The sequence below is a fragment of the Rana temporaria genome, chromosome 1 (genome assembly GCF_905171775.1).
Source record: "Rana temporaria chromosome 1, aRanTem1.1, whole genome shotgun sequence".
In the NCBI taxonomy this organism is placed as follows: domain Eukaryota; kingdom Metazoa; phylum Chordata; class Amphibia; order Anura; family Ranidae; genus Rana; species Rana temporaria.
The window spans coordinates 293,273,299-293,292,615 of NC_053489.1; the positions used below are offsets into that span (position 1 = coordinate 293,273,299).

The 19,317-nt window shown below is 41.8% G+C and overlaps 1 protein-coding gene across 1 annotated transcript in view; it reads left to right on the plus strand.

Moving 5' to 3' along the window:
- SLC1A1 (solute carrier family 1 member 1) overlaps positions 1-19,317 on the plus strand; it is a 110,129-nt gene that overhangs the window by 79,832 nt on the left and 10,980 nt on the right. Inside the window, exons 6-12 of the mRNA XM_040357381.1 lie at positions 3,811-3,853; positions 4,937-5,038; positions 7,707-7,891; positions 11,540-11,647; positions 15,210-15,332; positions 17,060-17,254; positions 18,768-18,902. Coding sequence (XP_040213315.1) covers positions 3,811-3,853; positions 4,937-5,038; positions 7,707-7,891; positions 11,540-11,647; positions 15,210-15,332; positions 17,060-17,254; positions 18,768-18,902 — 891 coding nt within the window. The remainder of the gene's footprint in view (positions 1-3,810; positions 3,854-4,936; positions 5,039-7,706; positions 7,892-11,539; positions 11,648-15,209; positions 15,333-17,059; positions 17,255-18,767; positions 18,903-19,317) is intronic.

The following is a 19,317-nucleotide window of genomic DNA, read 5'->3' on the forward strand; positions in this document are numbered from 1 at the left end:
TGGATCAGTTCTAGAATCTGCATCCCCTTTCACCTGCTGTGCTGGCCTCCCTGGGTGCCCCCCCCCCCTCCCCAGTAGCACCTACGGCTTCCCTCCTCTATTCTTTCATCCGCAGCTGCTGAGGGCAAACAGGGTGATCGTTTCAGGATGGAGAGCTGGGGGTGGTTAATATGTCATATTTACTGGCCTTTCCTTTCCTGAATGAACACAGTGAGCAATCAGTACTGATAACTCCTGTGTTCATTCTTCACTGAAGCATTGTATATTGTGTTTACTATGCTTCAGTTTGTGAATGATCAGGAAACCTCAGATTGCTTCCTATTCATTCATCTCCAGTACAGCTGAGGCTGCAAAGAAAGGGGCTGATGGGGCGCTTGCAGAGCAGTGCTATTCACTTGAATGGGTCTTGTTCAATGGGGGTATAATTTCTTTTTTATTGTTAAAAATAACAAACATGTCATATTTGCCTGCTTTGTACAGTGATTTTGCACAGAGCATCCATGATCCTCCTCTTCTCGGGTCTCTCTTCGGAAAGCCCGTGGCCCCTCCCTTCTGTTGAGTGCCCCTACAGCAAGCAGCTTGCTATGGGGGCACCCGAGCCACAGCTCTTTGTGTCCATTCAGACACAGAGCTGTGGCCTGGCCCTGCCTCCTTTCTCTTCTCATTGGCTCACTGACTTTGTTTGACAGCAACTGGGGCCATTGGCGCCGTGCTGCTGTCTCAGCCAATGAGGAGGGAGAGTTCTGAACAGTTTCTCGTGCAACATCGTTGGATCGAGTAGGGGATCAGGCAAGTATTAGGGGGGCTGAGGGTGGCTGCTGCACACAAATTACTTTTTATCTTAATGCATAGAATGCATTAGGATAAAAAAACGTCTGCCTTTACAACCCCTTTAATTTTAAAGTCACTGAAACATCTCACAGAGAAATACAGTATCTGCACTGCTTTCCCATCCCACCTTTATGGTACTAGTCATCTAGTTGATTCTCAAATTTCATTGACCCAGAACAATTATGCAGTTGCTGGTTTTAAAATTACTACCTTGTTCTGGGTCATAACTTGGTAAGGAAGAAGGGGTTTACCATGACAGCCTGGCAACTAAGCAATGTATTTTTGTTCTGATTACACCCCTTGTTCTTAGGGCTCAATCACACAGGTGCTCAGCCCCATACAACATGAAGAGATCTTTGTTTATTTTTCTGCCCTAGCACTGAGCTGGGCACGCATCGGCTGTATGGACACACCTGCACAGCCATTTTGACAGGGACTGGTGCACAGGTTTTGCATTGGGACATCTCTAGGACAGAAAAAGTAAACTTAGCACTTCTGACCAGCAGCACTAGGGTCATCGGTTTAAATCCCAACCACAGCACTACTTGCCTGGAGTTTGCATGTTCTCCATGTTCCTGCGTGGGTTTCCTCTGGGTACTCTGGTTTCCTTCCACACTCCTAAGACATGCTGCTAGGTTAATCGAATTCTGTCTAAATTGGCTATAGTATGAATATCAGTTAAGGACCTTAGATTGTAAGCTCCTTGAGGTCAGAGACAGATGTGAATATACAATATATGTGTAAAGCGCTGCGTAAATTGACTGCGCTAAGTACTTGTTAGGCTTCATTTCCATGGACGTTTTTGGACGTTTTTACAGCCACTTTTCTGAGCTTTTTTTGCAGCTTAAAAACGTCTCTCCACGTTAGTCTATGGCCTCATGCCCACCATGACGTTTTTGAGCTGTAGAATGCTGAGCCGTTTTTAAGCTGCAAAAAAAAACAGGACCAGTGCGTTCTAACGCTCCAGCCTTAGAGCTGTAAAAACGGCAGACGTTAAAAAACACTCAAACGCGCAAAAAACGCTACTGCAGTGTTTTTGAGCTCCAGTTTAAAAAAAATAAAAAATTAATTTAAAAATAAAAAAAACATGGACAGGCGTTTTTAAGCTATAAAAAAGGCTAAACAAAGTGGCTGTAAAAACGTCCATGGAAATGAAGCCTAATAAGTAAAAAATTAAATAAACAAAGGGCTCTTCTGATGGTATGTTGCTAAACGCCTGTATGAATAAACTCTTTATTTTTCGTTTTTTAGGGGTAAAGTGTGAGGGTAAATCTCCCCAGTAAGGTTACGGACAGCAATACAAATCTGACACTCTATTTCTTCCTTATGCAACATAAAAACCTCTGTAGTTGAGTGTTATTGCTTTAAAAAAAAATATAACCATTATTGAGCAAGTAAATAGAATTATTGTCAGTGTTTTAATTATATGAAATCACTTTAATAATATAAAAGGACAATTTTATTGTAGGCAATGTCCATCCTAAATTGCTTTTCTTAGAAAAAAAGATACATAGAATCATAAACCAGTGTACTCATTTCATCTTTGAAGATTGAGCTATTTCTCAAAAGATTATCTAGATCTAGAGATATTGCTTAACTTTATGACTTTAACTGTTGATGAATAACAGGGAATGTGTGATAAATGATGTTGTGTGAAACATCACCTGAAATGGGCAATTCAAGAGTTTTACATAACGATAAGTACTAAGGATAAGTACATCATTTTATTAGGATAAAAATAACATAGTGTGAAATAATTTGCTAAAAATAGATTGTATTTTTTTTCTGAATACTACTAGGTCTACCAGTGTATAATTTTCATTGGATAATTTTGACTTGTGTTATATTGTATGACACCTCTAAAGACTTCCATCAGAGTTTAGATATTTCTCCAATGGAATTCCGATGCTTCTGATCATACGTCAAATTGTTTCCGAGCACGTTCGGAATTTTGCGCGTTGGAATTGCTACAGACGAGCAGGTTTTCCGATAGGAATTTTTTCCATCTGAAAATTTGAGAACCAGCTCTCAATCTTTTGCTGGCAGAAATTCTGACAGCAAAAGTCCAATGGAGTATACACACGGTCGGAATTTCCTTTCAAAAGCTCACATCGGACTTTTGCTGGCGGAATTTCCAATCGTGTGTACGGGGCATTAGTCTCATAAGCAGCTGTGGACTTGAAATTTAAAAGTCAGCCTTTCTTTCAGTCTTGCACCGTTGTAAAGGCTCCGCCTTGTACTTAAATTGTTTACTCTGATTTCACTGCACACGGCAAGACTCTCACATCACTGGGTCTGAAATAAGGTGTGTAATAAAAATGGAGGAACCAGGGGAGGCAAAATATAAGTAGATGACAATTCAGCTTTAAATTTTTGAAGAACTATTTGTAAATTTTTCTCCCATCATTGTTATTCCTTTTGTAAAGGCGATATCTGGAATGCATCATAAACTCATAAGGCTCAAGAGCAGTGTTTTGTGATAATACCAGTCTCAATGGCTGAATGTAACTTCTCAGTCCTCAGACCGAGCTATCAAGTTTTGTTCTCTAATGTCTAAATAATCAGCAGTGAAAGGATGCTCCATTATGACACACGTCCGAGGAACTCGATGGGCAAAACTCATCGTTTTGCTCGTCGAGTTCTGTGTGAAGCCGCCGAGGATCTCGGCGAGCCAACTTTCCTCATTGAACAACGAGGTAATATAGAACATGTTCTCTATTTGGCTCGACGAGGAACTCATCGGCTTCCGCGGCCAAAAGTGTACACAAGGCCGGGTTTCTCGGCAGAATTCAGCTCCGATCGAGTTTCTGGCTGAATTCTGCCGAGAAACTTGGTCGTGTGTACGGGGCCTGACCCCTTTATAACTGCTCCTGTGTGCCTACCCATTTTCCTTGTGAGCAACTGCACCCAAATTATATGTATTATGTTGAGTTGGAAAAATAATGTCTTCCTTGCCTTATCCTATTACTTTCTTTCTAGGAACATGTTTCCCGAAAACCTGGTCCAGGCATGCTTCCAGCAGGTAAAATAGCTGCTTCCTTCTACTGATGCTTATATGAGTGTGGTTACTGAGTTTGAACTATCTACTTTTATTTTATGGACAATGTAACATACAGATGTATAAACTTAATAGAGCCTCTGGATTAGTAATGACTTAATATGATTTTTTTTTTTTTTTGGTCCCTTTTGTTTAAGGGATTAAAGCTGAAACAAATAAGCTTTGCCAGATAAAAATACTATGGCCCGGATTCGCAATATTCTCGATATACGCCGCGTAAGTGTAACTATGCGCCGTCGTATCTGTGCGCCGTGCCCACAATATGAGATACGCCTAAAAATAGGCTTCCTACGACCGACGTAACTTGCCTACGCCGTCGTATCGTGGGCGCATATTTACGCTGGGCGCATTTTCCGCTCCCATTGATTTTCTATGCACATATGCAAATGAGAGAGATACGCCGATTAATATACGTGGTTTGCGTAAGTCGTACGTCCAGTGTAAAGTTATTCCCCATATAGGAGGCGCAACTCATGCAAAGGTATGGACCAGTGAACACAAGCCGTTGTATCTTTTGTCGTTTACGTTGTACGTGAATATGGCTAGGCGTAGGTTATGTTCAGGTCTTAGGCAGTGATCCGTCGTTTCTTAGGGAGTAGTTCTGACGTGATTCTGAGCATGCGCACAGGTATACGTCTACGTCTACGGGACGGCGCATGCGCCGTTAGTTATTCGTATCTTTATGGCTCTCGGCCCATCATTTGCATGGGGTCACGCCTCATTAGCATGGCTCACGCCCACTTTCACCTACGCAGGCTTATGCCGAGGAAACCCAGCGTATCTTTAAGAGCGAGTGGGAGCGAGTGATTTGTGAATCCAGTGCTTGCCTCTGTGCGATGCGCCGGCGTAGCGTAAAAGAGATACGCTACGGCGGCATAAATATGCACCGATGTATGTGAATCCGGGCCTATGCTGGTCAAAGCCACCTATATAATATTGTACAAGGAAAAGTACTTGCAGCTGGATGTTGCTATGTTATAGTACAGTTTAAACTCTGTTCCATGTATCAGTCATAATAACTGTTGTAAAATAACATTTGTATTACAGTACAAGACCAAGAGAGAAGAGGTGATACCAACCAAAGATCCTGACAAGAACAGTACAATTGAGAAGAACAGCACTCTAGATCTATTTGCGACAGAACAACAGGTGATGTGATGATCTAAAGTATTATATTATTGAAATAAACTTAGACCTTCATAAAGAAAACAGGTTCAGCACTAGGCGGATACATGTATTATCATTCAATTTTAAGCCAGTATTCCTTTGAAAAAAAGGATGAGGAAATGTATGTATGTGTATATATATATATATATATATATATATATATATATTAGAGGTGCACCGAAATGGAAATTTCAGAACCAAAACGAATCCGAAAAAAAAGAAATGTCAGGCCGAAACCAAAACCGAAAATTACTTTTCAGGTGTGAAGCAGAAGGGGGCCCCGTCAGGTAGGCTGTACGGGGCCCAATGATTTCTATCAGTGGCCCTGGGGCAGATATATTGCTGTGTACATCCGGATATAATCAGGGGGATCCTCTGTACAAAGACTAGACACCCACTGTGGAATCAGGTGAACTGGTGCTGGTTAAAGAAATTAATGTCAGTGGCCTTGGCTACTATTAAAAATGATGGGACCCCGGTACAGCCTACATGACAGGAACCCCTCCAGTGTCTTCCCACAAATGTTACCTGCTCTCACCCCTTCCCTATGCCTGGAGTCTCCCCATACACTGCAGAGGGCTGCTGCAAGCACAGAGGCTGAGAACTACTCCAACTGCCTCCATGCACTCAGACCATCGTTGCCCCGACCCCAAGATTAAAAAAAAGGTGACTTACCTTTCCAGAATCCTGCCAATACTGAAGAGTTTGCCGCCTTCTGCAGTCCCCAAAACAATCTTGCCCCATAATGCACCAGTGATGTGACACTTTACAACTAATACCTCTGTCCCTTTCTCTCTCCTCTGCCAATCAGTTATGAAGGGGGGTTGAGGTATGCTTAGAGGGGGAGAAGTAACCAGAGAAGAAATTTAGATTCTGCACTGTCTTCTTGTACTTTGCTTACATGGTCCTGCACTGGGGCCCGCCTACAGGCAGCCCTTTCTAAACTTGGCACCTCTGCTGACCAAATGGGGCCCAGGCCTGATACAGGAGCACTGCTTGTACCCCGCTCTATCAGCAGCCCTGGACGGGGAGGACGGATGGCTGCACAGTGCACAGAAAAGAAAGCAACTCGCCGCCCGTATACTGAAACTGTCTCCGCTCTGCTTGCACACAGCCCCGCCTCCTACTCCTAACCCCACTCTGTGATAGACACATCTCAGCATTAGACCGGCATTCTGTTTATCACAGTGTGGTTAGGAGCAGGCGGGGCTGTGTGTGAGCAGAGCGGAGACAATTTCAGTGTGTGTTTTACCGCTCTGCACCACTAGTCATTATCTGCAATTTTTAAGCTGTTTCGGCATGTCCCCAAAACAGCTGTTTTCGGCCGATATGTATCGGCCACCCATATATCGGTGCATCACTAATATATATATATATATATATATATATATATATATATATATATATATATATATATATATATATATATATATATATATATATATAAAATAAATTATAGGTACTGTATTGTATTTCCATGTTTTGCCTCTTGCTCATATGCCACATATACAGAAAAAAAAAACAGTTTTACTCCTGCCAGATATCCAATGAGCCCTTACTTGTTTAAGTTGACAACACAGTGCCTTTGTTGCATTGAAACCCCAAGCAATGTTGTCAACCCTGATCAGATCAGCTCTGTGGACTAAAGAACAACCCTCTGGGGTTCATTTACTAAAATGAGAGAGTGCAAAATCTGGTGCAGCTGTGCATAGAAACCAATCAGCTTCCAGGTTTTATCGCCAAAGCTTAATTGAACAAGCTCTAGTTAGAAGCTCATTGTCTACCATGCACAGCTGCATCTGATTTTGCACCCACCATTTTTAGTAAATAAACCACTATATAGAGAGATGAGAAGAGGGGGGTGGGTGTTTTTCAGTGTTAACATACCCCCTGTACTAGGGTAACATAAGTGAGCATTGTTACGCTAAGTCAGACAGTATGACAAGATCACCAATTGAAAATAAGTTTAAAAAAGCCTAAAAATAGAAAACAAATGCAGCCACCACATCTAAGGACTGGTAAGCTGAAGCACGTTACATTTTGTTCTTGGGTTATGTAATTGTTTTTATTCTAAATTGTGTGAAATCATTAATTCATTAATTTATTTGTGTAGGTAAGGGAGCTGCCGCTCCAGGTGAGCTCACTAGGGTAATTGATGTCCACTCAGAAGCAGATGGGTGCTGGCAATGCACAGGATGTGCAAAAACAATAAGGATATGGACAGCCGCACTCCAGTAACTTGAAAAAAGACGTGCCCTTTATTGGGTACAGGAAAAAATGCACTAGCTATTCTTAGCTATGATTAAGCATTGACACTCAATGCGAAACGCGTCAGCTGTTTATCCCACTGTGTGCTGATATCTGTAGTGCATTTTTTCCTGTACCCAATAAAGGGCACGTCTTTTTTCAAGTTACTGGAGTGCGGCTGTCCATATCCTTATTGTTTTTGCATAATTTATTTGTGTACTCACATAAAACTATTTGTGTGACAGTGATGATGTATGTAAAATTAAGAAGCAATTCTATGAGGTTTTTTTTTTGGACAGAAAGATTTACTAATCAATATCCTGTGAATCATACCTATGTATGAATTAAAAATCATTACATTAATCTGTGTGTAATTTTTAAACTTTCTTGATGTATTCCACAGAACCAAACAAAGGAATTCAAGCTTGTTGGCGTCTACACCGATGGAGTGAATGTCTTGGGTCTTATTGTCTTCTGCATTGTATTTGGAATTGTCATTGGGAAAATGGGAGAAAAAGGGCAAGTTTTGGTGGACTTTTTCAATGCATTGAATGAAGCGACAATGCAAATAGTTCAGATTATCATGTGGTAAGTATTGTATTCATGAAATGAAATGGAAACAGGTAATACCAATGGAAATTTTTCACACTGCAGAACAGCAAGTTGCAACTTGTTAGAATTCTATAGGAGTAAAGGGTAATGAAATACATTTGGTATTACTTGTTTCCTTGCCTACTGCTTCCCCCTCTTTGTCATAGTAGACCATTTAGAAATTTGCTACAGCACAACAAATGTATTAATGCCCTGCTGTGCTTTTTCTGATTGTAGTCTGAAAATCCACCCATTTTTTTGCTTTGATTTCTTAAAACTGGCAGAATGGTTTGAGGTGAAACTCCAGCAATTTGTTTTTACTTTTAGCTAGACTATGGAGTGGTTAGAACCTCTGTCTTGTTCTTAGAGCTACTTAAGAAAGACATTTGGAAAGATAGTGTTAAAAATGTATGAATATCCTTATGTTATAGGGGGTAAAAGGGTGTTTGACTAGAATGCCTGGATTGTTAGGACTGGCAGCTTCTCAATGCCAAAGGACTTCCAGTCTCCTTGGTTTGTGATTGAAGGAATTTGAGATTGAAGTGCCACATCAAAATGTAATTATCCCATTTTATTCCAACAAGAACAGCATCAACAAACATTTGTATACTTTTTTTTAAAATATGCAACTACCAATGGACAATATGGGATCTAGAGCAATATTGTGCCTAGATGCCCAAAAAGCCTTTGCTATGGTGGAGTGGGAATATCTATGGGCTGTATTGGAGGCCTTTGGTATAGGCCCGGGATTTCTAAACTGGGTAAAAATGTTAGACATGGACCCAAAAGCGAGGGACAAGGCAGGCTGTAGGGGACAATAGGGGACAGGGGGTCTCCATTATTGTTTGCCATTGCGGTAAAGCCTCTCGCCCTTGCCATTAGATAATCATCAGAAATAACTGGGTTTCATTAGGCAGGTAGAGAGGAAGATAAGAGCAGATGATGCTCTTATCTTCCTGGGGGATACCTTAAAGTCATTAACGGAGCTTAAGAGCCTCATCTCCACCATCTCCACATTTGGGCTGTTTTCGGGCTTTCAGATAAATCTGTATTATTACCATTAGATGAGTTAAAAACCCCCTTATCAAATCAAGCTTCCCAAATCCAAATTAAACATACAGTGAAATACTTGGGGATAGAGATATCTCGGAACGTAAAAGAATACAAAAATTTTAATCTTAAACCTTTATTAGTGAAATTTAGGAATAAATGTTGGAGCTGGTGTAAGCTCCCACTGGCAGTGATTGGCAGAGCCAATCTATTTAAGATGATCTGGACCCCACACTTACACTATGTGTTTCATAATTCCCCTGCGTGGATCACAGCATGTTTAGAAAAATTGAATCCCTTTTTAGAGAACTTATCTGGAGGAGGAAACAGCCCTGTATAAAATTAACTGCACTAATGCTAACTAAAGAAGCTTTGGGGGCTGGCAATTCCCAATCCTAAAAATTACTTTTTAGCCTCACAGCTATAACACTTTTGTTGATGGACTGTAGTGTCAAATTCCGATCCTATACAGGACCTCTTGCTATCAGTATATGACGAATACTCATTAATTTCTTTATTGGAGACTAGAAATCAATTGTCCGATAAAAGATCCATAACTGCTAAATTGTTTGACAAAGTATGGAAGGAAATTAAAAATATTGCAGAAATAAAGGGCTATATGATAGATACTCCAATATGAAGCAATAGCAGTTATGGGGAACTAATTAAACTGGAAGGGTTTGATATGGAGGCTTAAGGGACTAAGGTACAGTTATTCCAGGAAGAAACAAATATAATATCCCAAACTAAAGATGTTTTCAGTTTGTACAGCTTAGGCATGCCTTAAAAGCACAAGGCCATTCACATGAGCTGAAATTTAATAAGTCAGCCGTAATAGCTTTGTTGGATAAGACAAAGAAAAAAGGGTCTGATATATTATTTTATAAATTCCAAGTAGTTGTGGACATACCATCAAGGACAGCCTGGTCTTGCAATATAGGACCAATCTCAGATGAACAGTGGGCGTTGGCATTGTCGGCAATAACCCTGGCTTCCTTATCCCCAATGCAAAATTTAACACATTCATTTATTTTACATAGGGCTTATTACACCCCAGAGAAATTATTTAAGCTAAAGCGTAGAGATACAGCCCAATTCCCTAGATGTAAAGGGAGTCCCGCTAATTTAATACATATGCTATGGAGATGGCCTAAACTCCATCGCTATTGGCATGAGGTTGTGGTTATGATTAATAACGTTTTTGGGACAGAGGTGTCTCCAAAGCCGGTTGGATGTCTTCTGGGTATCCTGGATGAATCCAGGATCCTGGGAGACATCAATAATAAGGAGCCTATTCAGGCCCGTAAGCTTATAGCACAAAAATAGATATCTTCATATCCACCAACAGTAGCAGAATGGAAAACACAAATAAGGAAAACCTTACTTAAGGAAAAATATACTTTTTTACATAGAGGCTGCTTAGGGAAATTTGAAAAGATATGGAGAAGGTGGTCTGATATTTTGGATGGATGACAAGATGGGAGTAGATAAACCTATGAGCAAAAGGGTGAGAGAAAGGGGGGTTTGGGGTTTGTTTTGGGTGGGGGGGAAGTGATTTCTTGTGAGTTTTTTTTGTGTTATATATTTAAATATGTACATGGGTTGCACATTGTTTGTGCTGTTTGTGTAAAAAAACAATAAAAATGTATTTGATTAAAAAAAAATTGATCATCCAGACACAGATTTATTCCAGAGAAACTTTTTTCACAAAGCCAATGCATTTTGGTGGTTCAGGCTGTCGGAGCCTAGCCAACTTTATTTTGGTCAAAATCCTTGTTACATTGTAAACATTTTCCAGCATCTCTGTGAAATCATTGTCAGCATTATAGCCATGATGAAGGAGGAGTGTTGTGCCTCTGAAATGTGTTGGTTTTGTTTTAAAGTTTATCTCACTTGAAATAAATCTGTATCTGAACAAATAATCTTTGGTATGACACTTCAATCTCAAATTCCCTTGATTTACTGTCTCAAATGTCAGAAAGACAGTAAATCCAAGCTTTCACAGGTGTCACTTGAATATTTCCATTAGAAGACTTTCTGGCTATTCCAGTTCTGGTGGCTTTCAGAAAATGTACTACTTTCTGTTAACTGTTTGCCTGGTGACAGTGGCCACTATGAAACATATCCAACAGAGGCCGTAACCCTTGAAATAAATTGGCTAAATTTCTACTTTACAAAACATAATATTCTGTAAATTACATGTGGACACGTAGGAGAAAAGGTATACAGTCTTGTATATACTGTATGTAAATGGCCAACTGTTTTGCTAAAGTTAAGTGACTCTTTCTGTTCAGTGTTTTGATTAGGGTATAGCTATATAGCAGATAGTATGAGGTCAATCTCAAGGAAAGGATTTTAGACAGTGCTTTTGCTTTGCACAAAATTATTTTTACATCTATTTTTCTTTTGTATGCTAATACAATCTTACTATCTTTGCTGGAAAGGTAACCCAGGGTGCTCTCAGCAAGAAGACTATAAACCAACCTGAGAAGTTTCTCATAATTCTGTAGTCATACTCTACTGTCTGTGTCATATGTGTAGCCATTTTCCTGCCTAAAAGTCACATTTTAATTGCTACTCTTAAATACTTACTAGGTACATGCCCCTTGGTATCTTGTTTTTAATTGCGGGGAAGATCATTGAAGTTAACGACTGGGAAATATTCCGCAAGCTAGGACTTTACATGGCAACCGTATTAAGTGGGTATGTATCTGTATGAAAATATAATATTATGATTCCTTATTAATTAACAAGTACATTCTTGTAACTTGAATATACAGTATGTAGGATTTTTGTGTGTAACATTTAGTGACAAAAACCAAAAGGTTATTGTGTATGTAAAGCCAAAACACTTTCTCTATATAATGTGAAAGGGTTAGAACCTCATTATCTTGCCTACCTGTGTCCCTCACTAGGAGAACCTACCCTTGTTGTTTGTCCTGGTGATCCAGTACTATAAGGGAGGGGAATTCTAAAATAAATTGAGTTGTCACCAGAAAAGGAATCTCCGAATGGGAAAGCTAGCTCTGGTAACAACTGCCTAAAAAGGGTTTTTATCTCACTTTCAATAGATCAATATGTTGTTTGTTAGATCAAATGAAGTGAGGGAAAATCCCCACAATAAGTCAAACAAAAAAACTGACATTACCTATCATTCCCTTTTTTATCCTATTCTAAAATAAAATTATATGTATAAGCCATTTTTTTTAAGATAGATCAGTAATCACGGGAGCGCACCCGCAAGCTAACCCCCTTGGAAGAGCGCTTCCCAAGAAGGGGGTTAGCTCTTGCGGGGAGGAGCTGAGACAGCCACAGAGGGACGCCAGAAGACCAGGATTGGGGCCACTATGTGCAAAACGAACTGCACAGTGGAGGTAAGTATGACATGTTTTTTATTAAAAAAAATATATATATATATAGGGCCAGATCCACAAAAACCTGACGTAACTTAAAAAATCCAATTTAAGTTACACTGCCTTAAAGTTTCTACCTAAGTGCCTGATCCACAAAGCACTTATCTAGAAATTTCAGGCTGTGTAACTAAAATTCCGCCGGCGCAAGGCGTTCCTATTCAAATGGGGCAAGTCCCATTTAAATGAGGCGCGCTCCCGCGCCGGCCGTACTGCGCATGCGCGAAGTTACGTTACGCCGAGTTTTGAGGATCGCGACGGCTTAAAGTTGCGTCGGGGAAAAAAAAAAATGACAGCGGCATGCATTCCTGAGGGAGAACTCCATGCCAATTTTCAAAGAAAAAACCGGCATGGGTTCCCCCCCCAGGAGCATACCAGGCCCTTAGGTCTGGCATGGGTTGTAAGGAGACCCCCCCACGCCGAAAAATTGACGTAGGGGGTCCCCCTACAATCCATACCAGACCCGTATCCAAAGCATGCTACCTGGCCGGCCAGGAAGGGAGTGGGGACGAGCGAGCGCCCCCCCCCCCTCCTGAGCCGTGCCAGGCCGCGTGCCCTCAACATGGGGGGGTTGGGTGCTCTGGGGCAGGGGGGCGCACTGCGGGCCCCCCCACCCCAGAGCACCCTGTCCCCATGTTGATGAGGACAGGACCTCTTCCCGACAACCCTTGCCATTGGTTGTCGGGGTCTGCGGGCGGAGGCTTATCGGAATCTGGGAGTCCCCTTTAATAAGGGGGCCCCCAGATACCGGCCCCCCACCCTAAGTGAATGGATATGGGGTACATCGTACCCCTATCCATTCACCTGGAGGCAAAAAGTAAAAGTTAATAAACACACAACACAAGGGTTTTTAAAATATTTTATTATTCTGCTCCGGACGCCCCCCCTGTCTTCGTTATTAGCTCTTTTACCAGGGGGGGCTTCTTCTTCTTCCACTCTCCGGGGGTCTTCTCCGCTCTCCGGGGGGGGGGGGTTCTTCTTCCGCTCTCCGGGGGGGGCTTCTCCGGACTCCGGGGGGCTTCTTCCATCTTCTCCCCTCTTCCGCTCTTGACTCGGCGAACCCCGGTTCTTCTGCAGCTCTCCAGTGCCTTCTTCTTCAGCGCTGGCTGCCTGCTATGTTTGTGTGTTAGCTCGATTTCAAACAGGCAGCCAGCGCGGTCTTCTGTGGCGTCAGGGTCTTCTGGTCTTCTGTTCTTCCGATGTTGCCTCGTCGCCTGTTGTCGCTGTAATGATGGAAGCGCGCCTTGCATTCCATTTATATAGGCATCACCGTCCCATCATGCTCCGGTAGGTACCCACGTGGTGGGTGCCTACCCACGTGCACCCACCACGTGGGTACCTACCGGAGCATGATGGGACGGTGATGCCTATATAAATGGGATGCAAGGCGCGCTTCCATCATTACAGCGACAACAGGCGACGAGGCAACATCGGAAGAAAGGAAGAGAAGACCCTGACGCCACAGAAGACCGCGCTGGCTGCCTGTTTGAAATCGAGCTAACACACAAACATAGCAGGCAGCCAGCGCTGAAGAAGAAGGCACCGGACAGCTGCAGAAGAACCGGGGTTCGCCGAGTCAAGAGCGGAAGAGGGGAGAAGATGGAAGAAGCCCCCCGGAGAAGCCCCCCCCGGAGAGCGGAAGAAGAAACCCCCCCCCCGGAGAGCGGAGAAGACCCCCGGAGAGTGGAAGAAGAAGCCCCCCCTGGTAAAAGAGCTAATAACGAAGACAGGGGGGGCGTCCGGAGCAGAATAATAAAATATTTTAAAAAGCCTTGTGTTGTGTGTTTATTAACTTTTACTTTTTGCCTCCAGGTGAATGGATAGGGGTACGATGTACCCCATATCCATTCACTTAGGGTGGGGGGCCGGTATCTGGGGGCCCCCTTATTAAAGGGGACTCCCAGATTCCGATAAGCCTCCGCCCGCAGACCCCGACAACCAATGGCAAGGGTTGTCGGGAAGAGGTCCTGTCCTCATCAACATGGGGACAGGGTGCTCTGGGGTGGGGGGGCCCGCAGTGCGCCCCCCTGCCCCAGAGCACCCAACCCCCCCATGTTGAGGGCATGCGGCCTGGCACGGCTCAGGAGGGGGGGGCGCTCGCTCGTCCCCACTCCCATTCCTGGCCGGCCGGGTAGCGTGCTTTGGATACGGGTCTGGTATGGATTGTAGGGGGACCCCTACGTCGATTTTTCGGCGTAGGGGGGGTCCCCTTACAACCCATACCAGACCTAAGGGCCTGGTATGCTCCTGGGGGGGAACCCATGCCGGTTTTGTTTTTTACAAATTGCCGTGGAGTTCTCCCTCGGGAAAGCATACCAAATGCCGTCGCTGGAATGGGCTTTTACAAGGTGTGACTAGTTTACACTTTGTAGAACCAGCCCTAATTTTACACTTGCAAAATAACACTTACGGCGCAAAAACGAAGCTAGAAAGCTTTGTGGATCGCCTTAAGTGCTAATTTGCATACTAGCAACGGCATTTCGACTCGAAATGCCCCCAGCGGCGGATGCGGTACTGCATCCTAAGATTCGGCAGTGTAATTCAATTACACATGCCGGATCTTCTGTCTAACTTTGGAAAAAGCCTTTTGAGGATCGTTTCCAAAGTTACACACAGACTGAACAGCAGTTAAGTCGGAGTATCTCTTTTGAGGATCTGGCCCATAGTATATATACCTTTACAACCCCTTTTAAGATGAAAAAAAATGGAATAAAAAAGAGAAATGAGTCTGTGAGTGCTCTCCTGCATAGGTTTAACAAAGCATTAAAAAGTAGAAGAACAATATTAACGTAGAAGAAGAATATATGCTATATTATAATGAAACAAACATTTTAACAAGTGTATCTCTTTTCTAGACTTGCCATCCATTCTATTGTTATTTTGCCATTAATATATCTTGTGATAGTCCGAAGGAATCCTTTCAAATTTGCAATGGGCATGGCTCAGGCTCTACTGACAGCACTCATGATATCATCTAGGTAAGTATTAGTCTCCTTTTTACTGTTTCAAAGCATTTCAACATTAAAATAAACTGCAAATATGAGCACATGCTTGTGTTGCAGCTTGTATATTGCCTAAAAATCACTGCCTGTTACAGGATTTTCTCCAGCCATGCATATTCTTTGCATTAAACATCTCTGCATCCGAATCTTAAAGTGTTACTAAAACCAGGAGCCTGCATTCACTATATCTGGTCTCCCACAGTACACAGAACATGGAAATGCAATTATTTTACTGCTAAATACCCTTTCTCATAAGCAGTTAGAGCAGCCTTGTGATGTTTATCAGTGTCTGGTTAAAGCTTATAGGAGGAGTTTTCATTCTCCCCTGATTGACCTATGAAGCTATAGGACCCCTGATCCTTTGTCTGGACAGTGCTGATTGGCCCTGTGCTGATTACATGCACAAGAAAAAACGCTCTAGCAATACACACCAAATTGAGCAAGGCTCTGTTCTATCAGCAGATAGATTGGGGACAGTGAAAGAAGGGGAGGTTAAGAGAAGACAGGATCAAACAGCTTTTTCGCACAGTGCAGAAGATTAACCCCTTAGGTTCCATAATGAATATAACAATCATACTTTACTGCATATACAGACTGATTTTACTCTCATAAGACGAATAATTCAAACTGTTAAACAGAAGTAAATACTTATCAAATTGGCGCTCCTGTCACAAAATCACAATGACTGGCTAGCATATGTGCATTAACATATACTAACAATAGAATACAAAATATAAAAAAAAAATAGCTAAAGAGCAGATGGTGATGAGAAAACAGTCCGTAGTGGATATAGTTGGTGGTCCTATAGTTATCTGTTGATGAGTGCACCTTTCACCAAATTCCTCCACACCGTGATCCACACACCCCGCTGGGGTTTAAACTCACCAGAATAATGCAGTTATCAGATCTCAATCATCATCAGTATCATGCCATATACACGAACAGTGGAGGTCAGAAATCAGCTTTGCTGTCTGGTAAGTGTGCCTGGATTACAAAACAAGCTGCAGAGAGTTACAAATCCTTTAGTAGGTAAATCTGTTCCAATATATGTATTTTGCCTGAGTATTTAGCAGCTCCAGTATTAAGCAGTAGCTGTTTGTACCAGCCCTGATACATCTATATAAAATGTGGTGCTTAGTGGGAAGAGTGGGGCTTAACAGGAAGTAAGGGGTAAGTGAAAGTAAGTGTCTGGGCTACCATTTTGGAAACAATGATGTCCTAATGTCTATGGAGGGTGGGATGTATTTTGTAAAGAAAGAAATATACATACTGTAGAACCCAAGGGACACGATTCCTAAACTCATTTATATGAGTTTAGATGGACCAACAACAGAAAGTTAGAGGTAGTTGTCACAGAGATAAAGTGTAGAGATCTTGCTTTGTTCTATAAACAAAAGGATTACACACAATTGAACTTTGGAAACTCTGATCTGACCCGAGTCATGGAAAGTTTAAATGACAATATTTTGCAACTACATAAGGTTAATCATAAAAGAAGTAATCAGAAATTGTTATGTAAAAGTCAAAAAGAAGATAATAACCAATTGGTAGTGTAAAATTACAATCTGACAGTCATGTCTTCTGATAGTATAGTGCTAATCCTCTACCCTAAGGTTACAGTTAAAAGTCAGATTACTGGGCAGAGAGCTCAGACTTTGGCACATCTGAATAATATTATTCTGTTTTATTTTTGTTTTTGACAGCTCAGCAACGTTACCTGTAACTTTCCGATGCGCTGAAGAAAATAATAGGGTGGACAAGAGGATCACAAGATTTGTTTTACCAGTAGGAGCCACAATCAACATGGATGGCACAGCTCTGTATGAGGCAGTAGCTGCAGTTTTTATCGCACAGTTAAATGATATGAATTTAGATGTTGGCCAGATTGTCACAATAAGGTAAATATTAAATTAATAAAAGACTACATATAGCATTACAAGACATCATTAGCAATTGAAGTGATTGAATAGTGATTGGAACTTTGAATGGCTTTAATGCTTTCTGAGGCAATGACCTGGCACAAGTATTCAGATCAGGATTGTTGACTTTATTCTTGACTTTCTAATTTGCTTGCATGTTCTGGGTCAGTGAATAAAAAACTATTAAAGCAGGGCAGCTAGCTTTTTTTATTTATTTATTTAATTTTTGTCAGCACAGGTTTTCTTCACACAATTTTCCCTAATCCAGCCTCTTCATCTTCTGAATCCAATGCTAGTACTGACCTAAGATGCAAATTTGACCCTCTTAAGACTACTGCAACTTGTGGAGGGCATGACAGGATTCACATAGCTCCCTGGTATCTCCTTCTCACAGAGGCCCATACAGAGGTTTGTTACTACACTATGCAATTAGGAGACAATCAGTATATCGGAGTATAAGCCGATTCCCCATACCAAAACCATTGAGGGCCCCTGGCTTTCTATCTTGCAGCAATCCTACTACTGAAATTAGTGGAGCTGTCAAGTGAACATACATCAACATGTTAATTGCTTCCATAGCACTTTTATAGAGAAACTCTTCTTATGTCATAAATCATTATGAGGGCAGACAATACTAAACCCAGTGTTGAGTGAGTGAGTAACTTGTATAGCGCAGCAAATGCGAACCAAATCGCCTCAAGGAGCTTCCCGTCCAGAGTCGTGCCGGTCCTTCAGAAGAGGTGGGTCTTTAGTTTTTTCCTAAAGGCCTGATGGTTTTCCTCCAAGCGGATGGTAGAGGGTAGAGCATTCCAGAGCCGTGGTCCTTGGACCGAAAATCTATGTTCTCCCTTCGATTTGTAGCGGGATTTAGGAATTTGGAGAAGGTTTTGGTCGGTTGACCGGAGAACGCGCTTGGTGACGTAGGGTTTTATTTTCTCGCTTAAGTATTGGGGAGCGTTCCCCTGTATACATTTGTGGGTGAGGCAGAGTGTCTTGAATGTCACCCGATCCTGTACGGGCAGCCAGTGGAGGGATCTAAAGGCGGGGGAGACTGATTTCCACGGCTTTTACTTGTTAGGTAATGTTGGGCCTTTAGCAGTTGCGTGGTCCGCTATAAATGTGAGTTATTCTTGTTCTAGTTTTTTTTTGCATGCATTCATTACCTTTGTTGGCACTTACAAATGAATCAACTTATATTTAACTTAATCACTAAATCCCAAAGTAAACATTGGAATGGAGTATAACGTATTAAACACACACAGTGAGCTTCGAATATTGCACTGAACTACAGCTATTAATAATACACTGTACTTTTTTCTGTTGCCTTCTGCATCTGCATTATCTACAGTGTAGCCAGTAAAGCAATTTAATTACAAGGGTCATTGCTGATCTAAAAAGAATGCAAGAAAGTGTAATGCAAAAAAAAAAATCTGAAATGTGCTATGATATATTAGCTTTTACTCTGTATTAACTCTTGTCTCATACTTTACAGTGTAACGGCAACAGCAGCCAGCGTGGGAGCTGCAGGAGTACCTCAGGCTGGCCTGGTTACCATGGTGATTGTTCTGAGCGCTGTGGGTCTTCCAGCTGATGATGTCACTCTTATAATTGCTGTTGACTGGCTTTTGTAAGTAGTTGTTGTGGGGGGAGAACATGTTTTTATATTATATGGTAGAGGGAAGTCTTTGTTATGAATAGGTTCTAGCTACAGTTATTTCTCCCGATATCTAACATATCATGACATGTTATGCAAACTATATTATCTATAGCAGACCTATAGTTAATACATACAATCTTCTTTCAAGCTTGTGCAGAGCCAGCACTTGTGAGTTCCATCAGGGGGGTGTTTCGGTATAGATTTGAAAGGCTGGAGCGGCAATTTCTGTTTTATAGTTAATACAACCCTGACATTGCCATCGCAGCATATGCACAACCTATCCTCAATAAACTGCTGTTGGCACCCTTCTGATGCAGGTATGTAACCTAATAAAGGGATATAGTCCTAACAGAAGAATGTAAAACAGAATGCTGAAGTCTTTGAG